The sequence below is a fragment of the Crocodylus porosus genome, unplaced genomic scaffold, assembly GCF_001723895.1.
Source record: "Crocodylus porosus isolate Cpor-Errol unplaced genomic scaffold, CroPor_comp1, whole genome shotgun sequence".
Lineage (NCBI taxonomy): Eukaryota > Metazoa > Chordata > Crocodylia > Crocodylidae > Crocodylus > Crocodylus porosus.
This window is the reverse complement of record NW_017728932.1, coordinates 17,747,406-17,764,682: the sequence shown is the minus strand read 5'-3', so window position 1 is coordinate 17,764,682 and position 17,277 is coordinate 17,747,406. Positions and strand designations below refer to the sequence as shown.

Here is a 17,277-nt window from a genome sequence, read left to right as displayed (position 1 = left end):
TAAGAGGGTATAATTACCAGACTATGTAAGTAACAAGTAAACCCACACGAAACCAAACCTATTACTAGGGTCGAGCACCAGTCCACAGGGAACATTTCATCTGAATTATGCCCTTCACTTAGAGGCACTTGTCCACGCTTAAGGTAGTTCCTGCCTTGGCTATAGCACCCTCCTGCTCTCCAGCCTCCTGGAGTCCCACCTTGCTGTACTCCAGACCAAGTTAAGGTCACTTCTTTCCCTTTCACACCTCTGCACTCCAGCAAACTGTCTGTAGAAGGCAAGCGCTTCTTCATCCTCAACACCCTGTGCAATTTGGTTTTCTTCCTTCCTACTCCCATTCACTTTGCCAAACTCTCTTGCTTTCCTCCTGTGCATCCTCCCCGCCATTGTCTTCACACTATTCCAGTGACCACCCCCTGCTCTGATTGTACCACATGCAGTTAACAAACAATTGACTACAGCAATATAAACCATGAGATTCTGCACAGGGCTTTGAGGGTCTCAAGAGGAGAGTGGGAAGTAATAATGATATCCAGGCTCAAGCCCTCTCATCTCAGGTCAATGATCTTGCACCACTTAGTACTGTGTTGGCCCCTGACTCCATGTTAGACAGCTAGGCCTCTGCTCTGTGCAGCAATCTTCCCAGAGGGTGCAGTGATTACAGAAATATTTCTTGCTAACTTCACAACTGGAAATGTCATTGAACTTGCTCACCAAAGTAAGCTCATGAGTGATATACTGAATGTCCATGATATAAAGCCAAACACTGCCTAAGCCGCATGGCCTGAGACCTTCAGATGACAACATGGTGGTTTGCATGGTGTTAGCTACATTTATTTAAAGTTTGGCCTTTCGCTAAGCTGCCGCAACTCTGTATGTAGACAAGCCCCGATTAATTTATACTCTGCCAAAATAAGCCTGGATTAAGCCAATAGAAGGATATTTGCAGCTCTTAATCCAGGTTTAACTGAACTGGTTTAAAACCGAGATGTACTTGAACTGGTACCACTTTCTTGTATAGACTAAGCTTTAGGAAGAATTACCCCAGGGCCTGCCACAGGAAGTATTTCGGTACCAAATGCAAATACTGAAGAAAACGAAACAATGACATGGGAAGAGGAATTTTACTTTTTAATGACCAACACTGCTCAGCCTCATGTGGGCATAACGGGCAAAAAATACAAGGTCATCTCCACAGATCTCTACTTACAGTTTCCCAGAAGGCCACAGCTGCTCATCTCATCGCTGCTCAGCAAGGGGGTCGTCTCCCCTTTGGGCGTGACCGGGGAAGAAGCAGTGAACCACAAGAAATGGGGAGTCATTGATTTGCTTTTCCAGATCAGAGCCCCCTGTTCTCTAAGTCACCTCTTCTTTCCATTACCTGAGGGGCTGTAGAGAACACTGCACGTTTACAAAAGCCAATGCTATACTTCTCACTGCCTCAGGAATAAGGTCTGCAGCCCACCAGGGAGAAATGCCAGGGCAACCCCAGATTATGTGGTCTGGTACAGCAGCCTCCAATACCCTCGCAGCATTTCCCCCCTGTCAAGGGGCTGTGCAGAGAACTGCTGGTAAGACACTTAGGGCAGTCCTGGCTGCCCCCTGTTCACTAAGCATATCAAGCTATTCTTGTTAGGTCTGTCTTCATCACTCCTGGATACAGCCCCTTAATGGCTTCAAACCAGTTCCTGGATGCTGCTATTGATTTGCCAGCCTCTTGCTGAGTTAAAGCTGCTGCTCTATTATTGCTGCTATAGCACATTCCAGATAGGGACCTCAAAGCTATTTACAAAAAGGCTCACACCCCTTGCAAGATAGGGAAGGAAGATCTGAGGCACCAAGGGGGAAACAGCTTGCCCAAAGTCATTCAGGGAACTTGTGCCAGAGCTGGGAGTAGCTGGTTCTCAGTCCAGAGCAAACAGGGGGCGTTTGCTTCAGAAGCTGGAGAAAGGGCAGGGTTAAAGCCAATAAAATCCAGTGACACAAGCACAAAACCAAAAACAAGAGCAGACCACTTTAAGAGAGTCCTGGGAAGCTGTAACCTGAAGCTCGCTGAAGGCTGGGCTGGGGCAGTCTGCTGGGAGGCAGCGAAATAGCAGATGTGGCTGTTATAAACTGCACTGCCCCACTTCTCTTTCTCTCTCACCAGGGTTGGTAACTTAGGACAGCACTGGCCCAGAGGAGCCCGAGGTAAGAAGCAACTGCCTGTAACCAGAAGCAAGGGGAGTATTCAGAAGGATGCAAAGGGCACAAGAATGTGGGGCGGAGGGTGGTGCCTCTCTTGCAGGGTCTGGGAAATGGGAGTGAGGGTCTGGGAAGTGAAAATTTTTTGGAAGGAGGAACTCTTCACAGAGGGTCTGGGGCCAGCTGGCATCACAGGGCTCCTCTTGGAAGACTGGAGTGACAGAAGTCTGCTAGGGTCCTGAACAGTCTGAGATTCAACCATGGAGGGGCCAGAGTGTGGTACCAATTAGAGCCCATACTGCCGTTGGGAAGATGTTTCCTGGCAGCAGAAACCAAATCTAGCAGAAAGCTGATCGAGATGAGGTGGCTGCAAGGTGCTGCAGAAGTCAGACTTGCAGGGTGGGGTGACTGGGGGAGTCCCAGGCAGAGTAAGGGGGTCCCGATGAGTAGGATGGTGCAGGACACCCCAAAGTGTGATCTGCTTTGAAGGCTGGTAACTGCTGGCACCAAAAAATGGAAGAATGAGACTGTTTTGCACCTGCAGGGATTCGGGAAAGGGATGACACTCAGCCTGAAAGCGTCTTCTCAGCTCGTTTCCCAGCAGTCCAAGTCCAACAACACACACTGCTTGCTCTTGCTCTTTCCCCTGCTTTTTAAAGCCAGCTATAGATTTTCAAGTCATGCTAGAACCCAGCCCACCCCACCCCAGCCCTGCACCAATGAGGCCCTTTTCTATCTGCATCTTTGTCTGTGCACTTCAGAAACATGTAAATAGAATCCAGATGTTCAGGCCCATTCAAGCTCAGAGGTCGTGTCTTTTTAAAGTGGAAATCATTTTCTTGGCAAAGTCTGAGAAATGTTAAGCTGGTGACGATCTTGGCAGAGCTGATTCAATCTGGAAATCCAATCTTCAGTCTAATGCTCCCAAGAGCATGGCATAGCTGGGAGCAGAAGGCATATAGAGCCCTTCTCAAAGAGCAGCTACGGAAAACTCAACTCTCAGGACTAGCCCTAGCTAAATCTCTCACTTTGGGCATAAATGAAGCATTGGGGAATCTGCTTGGGGCAGCCACCCTCCAGCACACCTCTCTCCCCACTTGAATCACGTGGGCAGGCCTCCTATAAGATCCCTATGGTATAATTACTTAGTGTAGATGCAGCATGTGGGGTTCCCTCCCATCTCCGCTCCAGCACATCACCCTTCCCAAGCAGTTCCTGCATCACATCATAGTATAGCTCCACTTGATGCCAATCTTCTGCACTAGACACTCTGAATGCCAGTCTGCTGGACAGAGGAGGATGGCAAGGTGGGTAGGCCTATGGATACAAACACCTATCATCTGTAAATCAGACCATGGGGCCAGCTTGAAGTTTATTCTGCACTGGTGGGAGCAGGGTTGAGTCTTCATGTCTCTCTCAAGGAGAACTGCTACCATGGTGAGGTAGATCTTGGGATGCAAGGGTTTGGAGGAGCTGCCTCGCTCTTGGAGGGAAGTGTTCTGCCTGAACAGGCTGTTCTGAAGTCATGGATGTGGTGGCCATGTGGCTTTAAGAGTGTGCTTTCTACCAACAGCCATATTTGCTTTATAGCTGCACTTAATTTGAAACATATGTGCAGTCTCCTACTTTACTGGCTGCCTTGGATCACAGAGCATAGTTAAATATAAACTCCCTTCCTTTAATTTCTGGGATTTTATATAAACACTGTTTCCGCCCAGGCACCACGGTGCCTGTTCAGAAGGGCAGAATAGCTCTGCAGTAATGCTCATGTGCCTACCGTGAAAGTCTGCCCTTTGAACCAAACAGTAGTGTACAGAGCCTGCCTGGAATGACAGAGAAAAGGTTAAATCAGATTTCTGCAGAACAGGACTGTCAGCTCTGGGAAGCTTACTTTCCATGAGGAAACTTGAGTAAACCCTGCCTTTTCTCTGCTTTGCCCCATGCACTATATTGCATAGCGAGATTCTCTCCGAGGTCCTCCAATGCTGGTACTTGATGTAAGGTGCATAGGCAGGCTCTGCCATCATCTAAGCATACACCTAAGTGGAGAGAAAGCAGGAAACTGAACTAAAGAATCTCTTCTCCATCCTGATTCTGTTTGCTGGTTTCTGGAAGTACTGAAGCACTGCACTTGTAAAATACACAGATGAATTTCTGGATACAGATCTGACTTGGTGCCCAGCAGGACCTTGGAGTTTGGTATCCAAGTTCATGTGGTTCGGATCACAAACATGTATAAGCCTGCTTTATGTACATGTGCACCGGGGTCAGGAGAGGCTCAAAGCAGGTGTGGGTGACCTAGCTGAAGAAGGCAAAGGATGAGGCTCTTTGGCTACACAGGAAAAGAAAACCCAGCTAATCAGGTGAATGCTTCAGGCCCCTTGCATAAGCCTTCCTAGGCGCAGCAGAGAGTGGTGACAGAGCTGGGTGGGGCAAATTATTAGGCAGAATGAGTGGTGCTAAAGTGCTTGTCGTGCTCTCCTTCTAGGTTCTAGCATGCAGACTCTACTGGTTTTCCTGCTCCTGGGCCTCTTGGCCTCCCCTGGCAGTCCCCAGAACTCCGCCAACGAGCAGGTGAGTAGAACACACAATAGCACAGAGCTATGGGAGACACTGGGAGCATGCAAGTTTCCAAATTAAAACTCTTAATAGGAACATTAAGTGCCAGCCTCTAGCTCTGCCAGGTGCAACCTTGGACTATATTTAGCAGTAAAGTGGGACAAGAATTCCTGCTCTGCCTAGGACAAAGACACAGTGGACTCTCCTGCAGTTAACAAAAGGGGGAGGGAGAAGAGGGATGAACACGATTGCTGTTGGGTTTATTTCAAGCTCTGCCTAAAACTTCCTGTCACATCCCCAAAGCAAAGTACCCCCCATCACCTGTCATCAGTCAGATGAGGCCAATACTGCCCTAGCTGACAGAAGAACATCCACAGAGAACTTCAAGGGCAAATCAGCCCTTTGACTACCCTGTTGAGCTGCAACTCTAAACAAAGGCTTCTTGCCTCTGCCAGGACTCAGCAACTCCTGATGAGGGCAACACAGGGGAAGCTGAAGAGGAAGATCCCTTCTACAAGACCCCAGTGAACAAACTGGCAGCTGCAGTCTCCAACTTTGGTTATGACTTGTATCGCCAGCAATCTGGCAAAACTGCTACTGCCAATGTACTGCTGTCCCCATTCAGCGTGGCTACAGCACTTTCTGGTCTCTCCCTTGGTAAGTTCCTGATCCTGGTGCCGCTCCTCCTTTTACAAGCTGTTCAATTGGAAGGGCCTCATGCTGTTTTGCCTGTGGTCGGTAGGTGCTGGGCAGCGGACAGAAGACCTGATTTCTCGCACTCTCTACTATGACCTGCTTAACAAGGCTGAAGTCCACAACACCTACAAGGAACTGCTGACAAGCATCTCTGCTCCAGAGAAGGGCTTCAGAAGTGTCTTCCGCATTATCCTGGAGAGAAGTAAAATCCCCTCTTCACCTTTCCGTAAAATTTGCCTGCCAGATTTAACCTTGCCTGTGTCTCTAAGCAACAGGCAGATGAACAGTGTCAAGGTAATGTTAGCAAGCACTGATGACACTGGCTATGCCATGGAGCTGAGCACAATACCAATGGTTGCTTCTGGCCAGTAATCATTGCACTGTACCTTCCAACGGCAGGATGACTCCCTAGATCTGTTTTTGGAAAGCATGCATTAACACCAGGGTATCTGGGAGATGCAGCCCAAAGATCCTGGGAAGAACTTGCTGTGGCAATTCTACTGGGTTGCTTCAGCTCACAGCAGATGCTCCTACCCATCCCAAGAACTATTTTTGCTCAGACAATGCAATTATACCCCTTGTTTTAGGCTAATGGTCCTCTTGACTAAGGTCTGGTCAGTCACATAGGAGTTATGGAGCCAGCTGAAATGCCATTTTGAAGATTGCACTAACCCCTCTGCCCCCAATTAGTTTGGCAGTTCCAAGGATCTGAGCTTCTTAGTACACTTAAGCCTGTGGGGAGGGCTAAAGATAGATACTGCTGTGTGGCAGGCTCTCTGTTCCTATCCCACATCTTTACTAGTTAGTTGAGGGCTTTGCTGCACAGCACCACAGGACATGGCTGAAAGGAGTGGACCTCTCTCATGCAGCCTCAGTCCAGCTCTGCAAATGCTTGTACATTTGTGGCAAAAAAGCACACAGACCAGGGCTCACAGATCTGCACTCATTTCAGGAGGGATGCTTGCTGCACCCTATTGCCAATGGGCTACTCTCCGATAGAGGAAGGAGCTGCTGTAATAATTATTCTGCCCCTCAGAGCTACGGATGAAGGTTGGGTTCCCAAGCCAGCTGGAGAAGGCCTACAGAATACGACTCAAGATCCTGACTGGCAACCCCCAGGCAGACCTCCAAGAGCTCAACAACTGGGTAAGGCAGCAGACCAAAGGGAAGATTTTAAGGTTCCTGAAGAACATGCCCACAGACGTCAGCATCTTCCTTGCTGGAGCAGCTTATTTCAAAGGCAAGATTTTACTGCATGGCATTAAAGGGTTTCTTTAGTGCATGCCAGTACAGGGAAGGGTCTCGTGCTGGACAGCACACCAAATAGCCAGAAAGACAGAGCAACAGAAAATGTCTCAGAACACAATTCCACAAAGCAGAAGGGACACATGCTGGATGAACACAGGAAGAGATTTTTCAGGGAAGGCATTCCTGTTCTCAGGAAATAGTCTGACCCACTTACAAGGGACCAGAAAAGGAGGAAAATGAAAGCTTGTCAGCATAGCTGCTGCAGATAAAGAGAGGTAGTCAGCTGTGTACATCTGAAGTCATGCAAAACGCAGGGTAGATTTGCACCTTGTAGACCACCTAAATCAAACTTCTCACCTAAAGAAAGCTCAGACAGGGAGGTGACAGCTGTAAAAATTTTGCCTGGCATGGTACAGATAAGGAATCAGATTTGTAGCTCACAAAATCAGAGTCCAGAGGCCTTGTTCAGTTCCAAGCTGAACTGAGCAACTCCCCAGGAGAGGTAGGCAGTCCTTGTTCCAACTGACAGTCCAAGACAACAAGAAACACATGAAGGGTGTGGAGAGACACTCTCTCTGTGCATGAATAATTGATACTACTTAAAATAGTTTTGTAATTACGCAAGTCAAACATCTGCTCACCCCAGCTGCCCCTCCACCCATGTTGGCTGATTTCTTGCTTTCAATCTGGCCAAAGCTCAGATGGGAGGGAAGGGAACAATTGGCCACAACAAGCCCAAGCTGAGACAGCCCGTGACTGGAATTGGCTATTGATAGCCTCCATCATGCTCCAGTTTCTAAAGCAGAGCCTTGGAAGCAGGAGTCCTTTTATGCATGAAGCACTGAACCATTCCTATTAGCTGCATATGCAATAGCCCCCGTTCATTTACTTTATTTCCAAACTTCTCTGGCTTATTTTTAAAACTAGGGCACTGGGCAGCTAAATTTGACCCCAGCAAGACTACCCTGCAGGATTTCTACCTGGAAGAAGACAGAACCGTGAAGGTGCCCATGATGTCAGACCCCAAGGCCATACTGCGATACGGCTTCGACTCAGAACTCAACTGCAAGGTCAGACAAAGACTGAAAGCAGCTCCAGTGCTAATGTGGGTAGAAGGTCTAAGGAAAGATGCATCTTCCCTCAATGCCCAGCCCCTTCTAGCGAGTCAGAGCTCTGTCCCTCCCACCAGACTCTCCATAACTGCTATGCTTGTGACCCTGGTTTTAAACTAGAGCAAGCAGCCTTTCATTTGCTCCAAGAGCTCCCCATCTGCAGTGACCATGTGATAAGCAGCTCAGCTGTACACAGACTACACAAGGAGAGCAGGGTAGGGCTGGCTGGCTCCTCACAAGGCTTCTAGACTCAGTACTGCTTCTAGAAAGTGGAAAAGCATCCACTGTGCTCATGCTATGCCATGCATGGTACTCAAGAGAAGGGCTTCCAGCAGACAGCCTCTCACTTACTATGGAATAGCACTGTCCCCTGTCAGGGCACACAGAGAGATTCAGGGTAGAGGCAAAAGCTTGAACTGCAGAGCATGTGGTGGACCCTATTATGCAACAGGTAAGCAGGGCAGGAGGCAGATGTGTGTGGAGTAGCTGGGCAGCCAGATAAGGTACAGAGCTTGCAGCTTGGCACTGGGGAAGTTCTACTGCCAAGCACAGACATAACTCCGAGCCTTTTATAACTGCTCTTCCAGATTGCTCAGCTGCCACTGACGGGGGGCGTTAGTGCCATGTTCTTCCTGCCACTGAAGGTGACGCAGAACCTCACCCTGATTGAGGAAAGCCTCTCCTCTGAATTTGTCCATGACATAGACAAGGAGCTGAAGACTGTCCATGCTGTGCTAAGTGTGCCCAAGCTGAAGCTGAGCTTTGAGGAATCGCTGGGAAGCACGCTGCAGGAAATGAGTGCGTACACAACATTGCCCTCTGCAGGCAACTGGGGCTCAGAGCAGTGGGCAGCTCTGCTTCTGCTCAGTGAGAACAAGGAGCAACTGGTTACCAGTTAGGCCTGTTGCTGTGCACACAGACTGCACCAGCACTTTTGAGCTCCTGCATGCACAGAGCCTCCCCTTCCCAATAGTTCCTTCCCTCTTCTGCCTTTATACAACTTCTTCAATAAGTGCATGGGGCCCTTGCCTCTCAGCTAGGCAAGGACCATTTCCATTTCCCTTTCCCTCCAAAAGCTCCACCTGGGGCCCTATCTTCCCCTTACTGAAGCACTGTACCTCCTCTCCCACAAAGTGCAGTCTTTCAGCTAATGGACCCTTCTCTCCTTCCTTACAGGGCTGCAGCAGCTCTTTATATCACCTGACTTTAGCAAGATGTCTGCTAAACCCATTAAGCTCTCTCACGTGCATCACAAGACGGTTCTGGAACTGAGTGAAGATGGTGCAAATTCTACGCCAAACCCTGGAGTGAATGCTGCTCGCCTGACCTTCCCCCTCGACTACCATCTGAACAGACCCTTCCTACTTGTGTTGCGAGATGACGCCACAGGAACCCTATTCTTTATTGGCAAAATCCTGGACCCCCGGAACATTTAGCTCCTCTGACAGTAGCCTGCAGGAAGGTGGTAACTAGAAAGAAAGCTGGCTCCTCGCTCTGCTGCAGGGGCCAAACTTGCAAATTGAATGCCTACATGCTGCAATAAAAGCTTCTGGCATTGATCCCAGAGTGCCAGTCTTTCCTTAAAGGGCAAGCTTGATCTCGTTTGTATTGGGCCCCTCACAGCCATGTTCCCCAGAGTGTTACGTAAACGTGTGTCCTGTGCTTTGAGCTGTGGTGCAGTACATACTGGATTCCCCCTGCATCATCTTATAGCGTAACTCCAGTCCTCGTACTTAGTTCCTCCAGCACGTCTCCCCCCTCCCCCCCTAGTAAGCCCCACAGTTTTGACCCCAATTCTTGTGGCATTTAAGGTGGCATTTCCCAACACGCTGCCTCCCTCACTTCAGCCCACAGTGAATCACGTTTTTGGGAATGAACGTGCCAAGCAGCAGGTGGTGTTGCTGCGGCTGAAAACACGTAATAGGGCATCTTGGCAGGGGATAACATTCAACCCACAGGGAAGAATCAACTTCAGGAAGTTGTATAATGGGATCTCAAGCGTTTGCCTCAAGAGAACATTGGGAAATTATACAGCAGCATCCAAGACATCCCTTCCACCAATGCCGCATGGAGACCCTTTCCCATTTCAGCACTGTTCAACTTCATTCACTCTGGCTCTCACTTGAGTGCAATTCAGCATTCATCCAGCCTGTAGCCAGGCTCCATGTCCCCAGGTGGTGCTGCATGGTCGCCTTACCACATAGAACTCAGTTCCCTGGTGAGAGCTCAGTACTGCAGCTCCCCTCATTATGGATTTTCAGTCCTGGGAAGGAGGTTTCTGGGCAGCTCCAGCAAACAGGCTTTCATCTCTTTCAGTTCCTGGACCTGGGCACTCCCAGAGCCACAGTGCACAGATAAAACCTCCTCTGCTCTTTGAATTGTGCTCAGAGCTTCTGACACTGCAAACCTGAATATGGAGAAGGAAGGAGAGCATGATATACTCAATTAAACCATTCACTCAATCTCCTTGACCTAAGGATGAGGTGGGGGGGGAATGGTGAAGTCCAGATCAGACTCTTCTTCACGTTCTCTAGGACAAACAACTAACTTGCCTGCTTGTAGGGGACAGACCCAGTCTCACCCTTTCAAAGCCAGGTAAGTGACCTGTGCTCAGTTAGGGTGGGAGACTGTCCAGTCAGGTCAACTGTTGGGAGGGGCTCTGCCAGGAAAATCAAGGAAATGCTGCTTGGGTAATAAGAGAATGATAAGAGGGAAATAAACTGTGGTGCTACCACTTTAAAAGGGTGTCAGCTGCAACAGCAAAGGGAACAAAAGAAGCCTGAAGGGAGCCAAAAATATTTGGTGGTGATGGACCCCAGCAGCCCACTGAAGGCAGCTTGCATTTGATTGAGTCAGGGACAACTGTTCCTCCTCTGCCAGATTCTCAGAGTCCTGGAAGGCAGCCTGCAACCGAGCCAACCCTGTCAAGGACTGCGTGACCCATCACTATTTCAGATACGCATGGCAAGGATTGCATGACCCATCACCATTTCAGAAACATAAAGCACGTGAACTAGCGCAAGGAACGGATGGGAAATTGGGCTCTCACCCATTGAAAAGGATCTGTGCCAGCTTAAAGAGCTCGTGACCCATTTCCACACTGGATGAACCATGACATGCTTCCACAACCCGAATACTGCTCCGTAGGTGTCTGGCTGCTTCCTGCCAGTTCCCTGTCACGAAAAAAAGGATCACCGTAGCTCCCTTTCTAGAGCGCCTACCAAAGACACTCAAAAGGACTTTACAAACCTTTAGCAGCTAGGCCCCATAGGATCATGTCCCCCTTCCCTCCACCTCCCAGGGAACATAAAAACTTCCGTTTACTAGGTCAGACCATAAGTCCATCTTTCCCAATCTCCTGTGTCACACAGTGGCAGAGCTGATACTGAAAGGGAGTGAACAGGGTATAACCAGGGTTTTTCCAGTGTTCCTCTCCCATTTGCAGTCCTTGGGCCTGCACTGTTCAATATCTTCATCAGTGACTTGGACGAGGGGGTAAAAAGCCCCCTGTTCAAATTCGCAGATGACACTAAGATGTGGGGGGAAGTGGGCACGCTGGAAGGGAGGAATAGGCTGCAATCAGACCTAGACAGTTTACAGGGGTGGGTGGATGAGAATAGGATGGGTTTCAACACTGACAAGCGCAAGGTACTGCACATGGGAGGAAGAACCAGCAGCATACCTACAGGCTGGGGAACTCCCTTCTCGTCAGTGCAGAGGCAGAGAAGGATCTTGGAGTCATCATTGATGCCAACATGAACGTGGGCCGATAGCATGGGAAAGCTGTCAGGAAGGCCAACTGTTCCTTGTCATGCATCTACAGATGCATCTCGAGCAGGTCCAAGGAGGTGATCCTCCCGCTTTATATGACTCTGGTCAGGCCACAGCTGGAGTACTGCGTCCAGTTCTGGGCGCCGCACTTCAGGAGGGATGTGGACAACATGCGAGTGGCCTCCTCTGGACCCTCTCCATGATCGGGGGCAGCAGGGCAGGCCCTACGAGGAGAGGCTACGGGACCTGAACCTGTTCAGCCTCCACAAGAGAAGGCTGAGGGGGGATCCGATGGCCGTTTACGAACCGGTCAGGGGGACCAGCAGGCATTGGGGGAGTCCCTGCTCCCCCGAGCACTGTCAGGAGTGACTAGAAATAACGGTCACAAGCTGGCAGAGGGTAAATTCAGATTAGACCTCACGAGGTGCTACTTCACTGTCAGGGCAACCAGGATCTGGAACCAACTTCTAAGAGAAGTGTGGTGCTGGCTCCTACCCTGGGGGTGTTTAAGAGGAGGCTAGATGAACACCTTGCTGGGGTCGTTTGACCCCAGTACTCTTTCCTGCCATGGCAGGGGGTTGGACTAGATGATCTGCTCAGGTCCCTTCCGACCCGACCAACTACGAAACATGTGAAGAAGGGTTCTCGTCTTCCTTGTACAGGAGGGGGAAACAGAGATGCTCAAAGTCACAGAGCCAGTCTCCAGCTGCTGGAAATTGAGCTGTCAAGATTTGCAAAATATAATAAGAGTAAGAGACAGGAGGAAAGAAAAGTAAATAGACTAATCAGGGAACCGTCTCCCCATCATATCAAAATGCACAAGCTGCCCAAGCGCATGTGAGTTCATGTGCACTCACACACACAACCCTGCACAAGACTGTAGATGAGAAGGGCACTGTACCAAGGCTGGCATAACCCCGAGCCAGATGATCCTCAATTTCTCCCATCAGCATATGCTTTGGGGACAGGAAGTGCTCGGCATCCATCAGGCACATCAGCAGCAGCTCTACAGCTTGCTCTGTAAATTCAATATATACAAGCACTTTAATAAGAGATACAAATCCATCCTAGGTGCTAGCTCATAGCTAGCCACACTCTCCCCCTCACCTCCAGGCTTGACTTTGTACGCTGGGCTTGCAGAATTAGGTAAGAGTTCTGTTTCAATCGACATGGAGGCCTTTTATCCTAATGCAAAGTCACCAGGGCTAGGACCCAGAAGAAAAATAGGGTCTGGGATCCTGACCTTTAAACAGTTCCTCAGGCTCTCTTGCTGTACCAGATGGGTCATTTAGCCTGCCACAGATCAGACTGTTCACAGTCTAGTACTTGCACAGCCTCTACCCCACCCGCAGGCTCTGGCTTCCTATCAGGAATACCCAACTGTGCAGGCAACACTGCCATCTGATGGCTGGGATCCGTACTCTGGACCCCGGTCAGCTCATTATGAGCAAAGGCAGATGGGCCCACTCCTACCGAGCTTGTTGTCTTTGAGCAGTTCCAATGCTCTCCCGACTCGCCCCTGAAGGTCCCGTAACCGCCCCGAGAGACGATCCCTGCTGACAGCAAATGCACAGGCTTCAGTGGAACATTGGAGCAGGTCTTCCCCCTGTGGAAGTCAGTCAGTCACTTCTGCACACACACAGAGGATAAGCAGAATTCACTCAGTTGCACTATAGTCAGCAGTGATCTGTTGCCTACTGCTTACATTGTAACAAGTGTTAGGTACATATATGAACCACTTAGCAGACCTAAAAAGGCTGTTATTAGAAGCTTTGAAGCTGATGGCGTGCTTGCCATCCGAGGGCTTAGAAATGCCATCCTGAAACTTAGTAGTCTCAACAACAAGGGGAGCCAGTGAAGGGAACAAAAGTTTCATGGCAGCTAACATCAGACCACTACCAGCACTCAGTACTTCAAGAGCACTGTTTATATTATATTTTGCTAAGTGTATCCGCTGGGTAAGCACATTGCCTTTTCCAGTCTGGAGGCTGTGCACTGAAGGTGGACTATGCTGCAATTTTAAGTTTTCTACCTCTGCACCCCTGAATTGCTTCACAAGGCCATTGCACTGCTGCTTCCCAGCTGCACATTAAAACAAAAGCACCTGTCCCTTTGAAGTGTCACATTCCCCAGACAACAGAGAGGAAGCTGTAGGCACAGTCCCACCAAGGCTTCCAGACTGAGTCAATTCTGATCAAGGCAAAGTGAGATGTTAGACACCCACCTAATCTCCAGATAATACAACCCTGCAGTGCTTATTCCTGCCTGACTCAACAGCTCCACCTTATTTTTTAAGTCACCTTTGCACAGAATATGCTATACCTAACTTAGACAGTCTCTGTGTGAATACCCTCTTCTTAGTTCTAGACCCTGGGAACATCTCAAGGATCTTGGCAAACATGCCCCCAGGAAATTCTGGAAGAGTCCGAGCCAGAATCTTTCAGAGGGGTTTCTTTGAGAACAATGAGAACTTCCTCAAATTCGGCACCACTACAGGCCACAGAAGCATAAGTCCTAGACTCAGACTCCCACTTTCCACTGTTATTTTGCAAATCAGGATGCAACAAAACTTAAAGAGTTGCATAAGTTTTCATTCTGGAACAGTTACCTGCATTGAAGCTTGGCAGTGGGGACAGCAGAATGCGTCTGTTGTGGATGGTATGCAGGTGATATCAGACCCTAACTCCTCTTGGCAGGCCTGGCATTGACACACAAAGAAATACTGAGAAAGAAGTCGCTGCCGTCTCTCAGCAGCCCCCATTCTGCATCTGTGAGGCCCTGCAAAAGAAAATAAAAGTAGAGTGCATTATGTAAACCATGAAGCTAGGTACCCGACTACCAGCTAAAACCACCCCCACCTTTGTCAAAATATGAGAGAAATAAAATACACTGACCATAAGGTGGGGAAGGAGGGAAAGAGAGGGGGATGTGTGTGCTTACATGCGTGCATGTGTATAAATATCATTTAGAACTGGGATCCTGGAAGGAAGTCATAGTTGAAAGGCGACTCATGTACTCTACATATTATTCCAGGAAAGTAGTACAGAAAAAGCGAGACCATAACATACCATAGCAATGGAAAATCTCCTGCCCTCTTGGAATTGGCTGCGAAGCTCTGACTGTGACAGCTGTCCCACTGAACATCACACTAGTGCTGGGGTTGCAGGAATGGTTAAGAAGGCTGAGCACAGGAAAGAAAGCTGTGGCCAGACGTACTTGCTCCCTGTTTACTACAGTACCACCTCCAGACCCTAGGTACACAAACACAAAAGGCGGCAACAGATCAGGAAATGCAACAAAGCAAACCTACAGTGCTTTTATGCCAGTTACTACACTTAGTCTTAAAGAGTTGATAGTAAAGAAGACCTAATATAACAAAAAAATTGTTCAACTAAATTTGGCAATTCCCACCCTCACAGTCCAACAACACAGCATTTATCTTCAACAATCAGCTCCCTATTTAAATTCAAAGATGAATCAGAGATTTCCTAAACTCCATCCTTCTGGACACAGTTGTAAACATCTTGTTTTGCTTGTTACTGGCCATGAATTAAAACATACATTTATTTATTTTTAGAGAAGCATATGTTTAGCCTCCACATGCAGGCAAGGAGCAGTCTCCAAGCCCTATATTGTGCTAGGCCTAGAGATGTGAAACAGATGTTTCCCTGTGAAAGTGATTGCAGCGCTTTAAGGAAATGGGACGCTTAGCCAAGGGTAATGGGAACTCTTTAAAGGAGGTGCATTCCTCCCACAGGACAGTCTAACGAAGACAGGAGGGGAAAAGAACCTAAGGCTTCTCACCAACCTGACTCCTGGATTCCAGTCACAGCTTGTGCATTACACTGTAGCTGTAACATATGCCTCAGCATGGCCTCTCCCAGAATCTCCAGCTCAGCGGACACCGTCTCACACACTTTCCCCTTGTGCTGGCTCTCAGGTGAGTCCTGCCCAAGGAAGGTGGCCTCCAGATCAGCTTCTTGCAGTTTCTTGCACAGTGCTACTACGCTCAGGCAGCAAAGAAATTTGTGCTCAGGGCTGTGCTTTTCAGCATGCGGTACAAGATGGAAGACAGCTTGGTAAGAACTCTGGTACTGCCCACGGCCATCACAACCAGGAATCGGGGACTCCCCTTTCTCACACGGTCCCTCAGTACCAGATCTGGAGTTTGGCGTCTCATCAGCATATTTCCTGCCAGTCTCAGCGGTGTGAAATTCCTGGTCATTTCCATAAGCCTGCTTCACCAACCTGCTAACCTCTGCAAATCCAGCCACTAGAACTGTCCTTAGGGCAACATGGCAGAAGACCCCCAGTGTGAGCAGCAGTGCCCCCAGGGAGCACTCTACCCTGTGGTAGCGCTCCCATGCCAGCTGTGCACACTCCTGGCTGCAGTACTTCGCATAGCTACAGCCTCTGCAGGGCACAGAGGCCAAGAGCTGCTTTAAGCAGTGGTGACAGTAAAGGTCCTCATTAGTGATGCTGGTATCCCATGTGGTTTCAACACTGTCCGGTGGCAGCACTTGCTCCCCCGGGTTAAGCACGCTTACAAAGGCCTCCTCGTTCAACAGGCTCTCCCCCGGCAGGATATCCTGGGCAGCCACCAGGTGACGTCCCCTGGAAGCATCAAAGCTCAACCTCACGGACAAAGATGCACCTGGGAGGTGGCTATTCTGTTCCAGGGACACCCGGCCTTCCCAGGCCTTGTCAAGTGCCACAGACACTGGCGCCGGGTCGCTCTCCTGCTCATGGGCTTGCGCTCGGAGCTGCTCAATCTGGCTCAGCAGGGTGTGGCATGCAGCACCCATCAGACCCTTGTCCCCAGCGACCTGACTCTCCACCACACCAAGGGCCTCCGCCGCGTCCCCTGACCGCCCCAGCAGCAGCAGGCACTCCGCTTTCCGGAGCAGGACCTTAGGTTGCAGCCTGGCAGGGTAGCCTTGGGCGAGAGCCCTCTCGATGTCTTCCAAGCAAACCTGGGGCAGAAAACAAGGCCTTTAAAGTAGGGAAGGAATATCCAACCATCCACCCCTGCCCGCACAGCTGAAGACTACCCACACACCCGGCACGTGGTGGCCAGGCCGGGGCGCACGACTCACCTGCAGGCGCTGCAGACGGAAGAGCGCGGCTGAGCGGTTGGCGAAGCACAGGGGCAACTCGGGGCTGCCGGGCGCTGCGTGCGATACGGCCTGCGGGCAGCGGGACGGCAGTCAGGGCCGGGCCGGACAGGGCCTGGGGGTGGGGGTGGGTGTGGCGCGGCCTACCTTGGAATAGAGCGCGGCGGCGGCCGCGAAGTCGCCCCGGCGGAACCGTGCGTTGCCGGCCTGGCGGTAGAAGGAAGCAGCCGCCGCCTCCTTGCCCGCACCCCGCCGCCCACATAGCGCCCGCAGCAACGCCTCGTCCTCGGGCCTGCGAGACAGCGCATCAGAGGAGGGGAGGGGAGGGAAAGGGAAGGGCCGCGCCATCGCCGCCGCCCCCGGCCCACCGCCCACCTCAGCAGCCGCCAGCAGCACCGTAGCGGGCCCGCGCCCGAGACCTGCGCCCGCTGCGCCGGCTCCAGGGCCGCCCAGCGCCGCGCCACCTGCACCCGCCACGGCTCCGCAGGCAACCCCATGTCCCCCAACGGCCACTTGACCACGCCCCAACCAATAACAGCCCAGCACTTCCGTCCTACGGCACCGGCGCTTCCGGCACCTCAGCCAATCGCGGC

At 50.4% G+C, this 17,277-nt stretch overlaps 2 protein-coding genes across 5 annotated transcripts; one reads left to right on the top strand and one right to left on the bottom strand.

Moving 5' to 3' along the window:
- Positions 1-2,036: 2,036 nt before the first annotated feature.
- On the top strand, positions 2,037-9,358 carry SERPINF1 (serpin family F member 1). 2 transcript variants are annotated; one of them, XM_019545864.1, is made up of 8 exons: positions 2,037-2,150; positions 4,673-4,758; positions 5,199-5,400; positions 5,486-5,641; positions 6,476-6,679; positions 7,615-7,757; positions 8,387-8,597; positions 8,976-9,358. In XM_019545864.1, the coding sequence occupies exons 2-8, from the start codon at positions 4,681-4,683 to the stop codon at positions 9,233-9,235; spliced, it is 1,254 nt and encodes a 417-aa protein (XP_019401409.1). In that variant the 5' UTR covers positions 2,037-2,150; positions 4,673-4,680; the 3' UTR covers positions 9,236-9,358. The 2 variants fall into 2 exon arrangements, with proteins under 2 accessions (XP_019401409.1, XP_019401408.1); XM_019545863.1 differs by having other exon boundaries at positions 2,088-2,190.
- A 406-nt stretch (positions 9,359-9,764) lies between these two features.
- Positions 9,765-17,210, bottom strand: SMYD4 (SET and MYND domain containing 4). 3 transcript variants are annotated; one of them, XM_019545859.1, is made up of 10 exons: positions 17,060-17,210; positions 16,832-16,976; positions 16,667-16,756; positions 15,379-16,543; positions 14,639-14,821; positions 14,179-14,348; positions 13,044-13,176; positions 12,472-12,588; positions 10,849-10,972; positions 9,765-10,206 (listed from the first exon to the last, which is right to left on the bottom strand). In XM_019545859.1, exons 1-10 carry the CDS (start codon positions 17,179-17,181, stop codon positions 10,047-10,049), a joined length of 2,409 nt encoding a protein of 802 aa, XP_019401404.1. In that variant the 5' UTR covers positions 17,182-17,210; the 3' UTR covers positions 9,765-10,046. The 3 variants fall into 3 exon arrangements, 2 of the variants coding, with proteins under 2 accessions (XP_019401404.1, XP_019401403.1); XR_002103013.1 differs by lacking the exons at positions 9,765-10,206; positions 17,060-17,210 and adding exons at positions 11,134-11,246; positions 12,192-12,291 and having other exon boundaries at positions 10,883-10,972; positions 16,832-17,047; XM_019545858.1 differs by lacking the exons at positions 9,765-10,206; positions 17,060-17,210 and adding an exon at positions 12,192-12,291 and having other exon boundaries at positions 10,879-11,246; positions 16,832-17,047.
- Between the last annotated feature and the right edge of the window lie 67 nt (positions 17,211-17,277).

What these genes read in the sequence shown, in the direction of transcription:
- SERPINF1 (XM_019545864.1), top strand. Translation starts at nt 4,681, where the DNA reads ATGCAGACTCTACTGGTTTTCCTGCTCCTGGGCCTCTTGGCCTCCCCT. An exon ending in TGGAGCAGCTTATTTCAAAG is followed by an intron (nt 6,680 to 7,614) that starts GCAAGATTTTAC and finishes TTTTAAAACTAG; the next exon opens with GGCACTGGGCAGCTAAATTT. An exon ending in AAGCACGCTGCAGGAAATGA is followed by an intron (nt 8,598 to 8,975) that starts GTGCGTACACAA and finishes CCTTCCTTACAG; the next exon opens with GGCTGCAGCAGCTCTTTATA.
- SMYD4 (XM_019545859.1), bottom strand. Translation starts at nt 17,181, where the DNA reads ATGGGGTTGCCTGCGGAGCCGTGGCGGGTGCAGGTGGCGCGGCGCTGG. An exon ending in CCGCCGCGCTCTATTCCAAG is followed by an intron (nt 16,757 to 16,831) that starts GTAGGCCGCGCC and finishes CGCTGCCCGCAG; the next exon opens with GCCGTATCGCACGCAGCGCC. An exon ending in GGAGATTTTCCATTGCTATG is followed by an intron (nt 14,349 to 14,638) that starts GTATGTTATGGT and finishes TTTCTTTTGCAG; the next exon opens with GGCCTCACAGATGCAGAATG.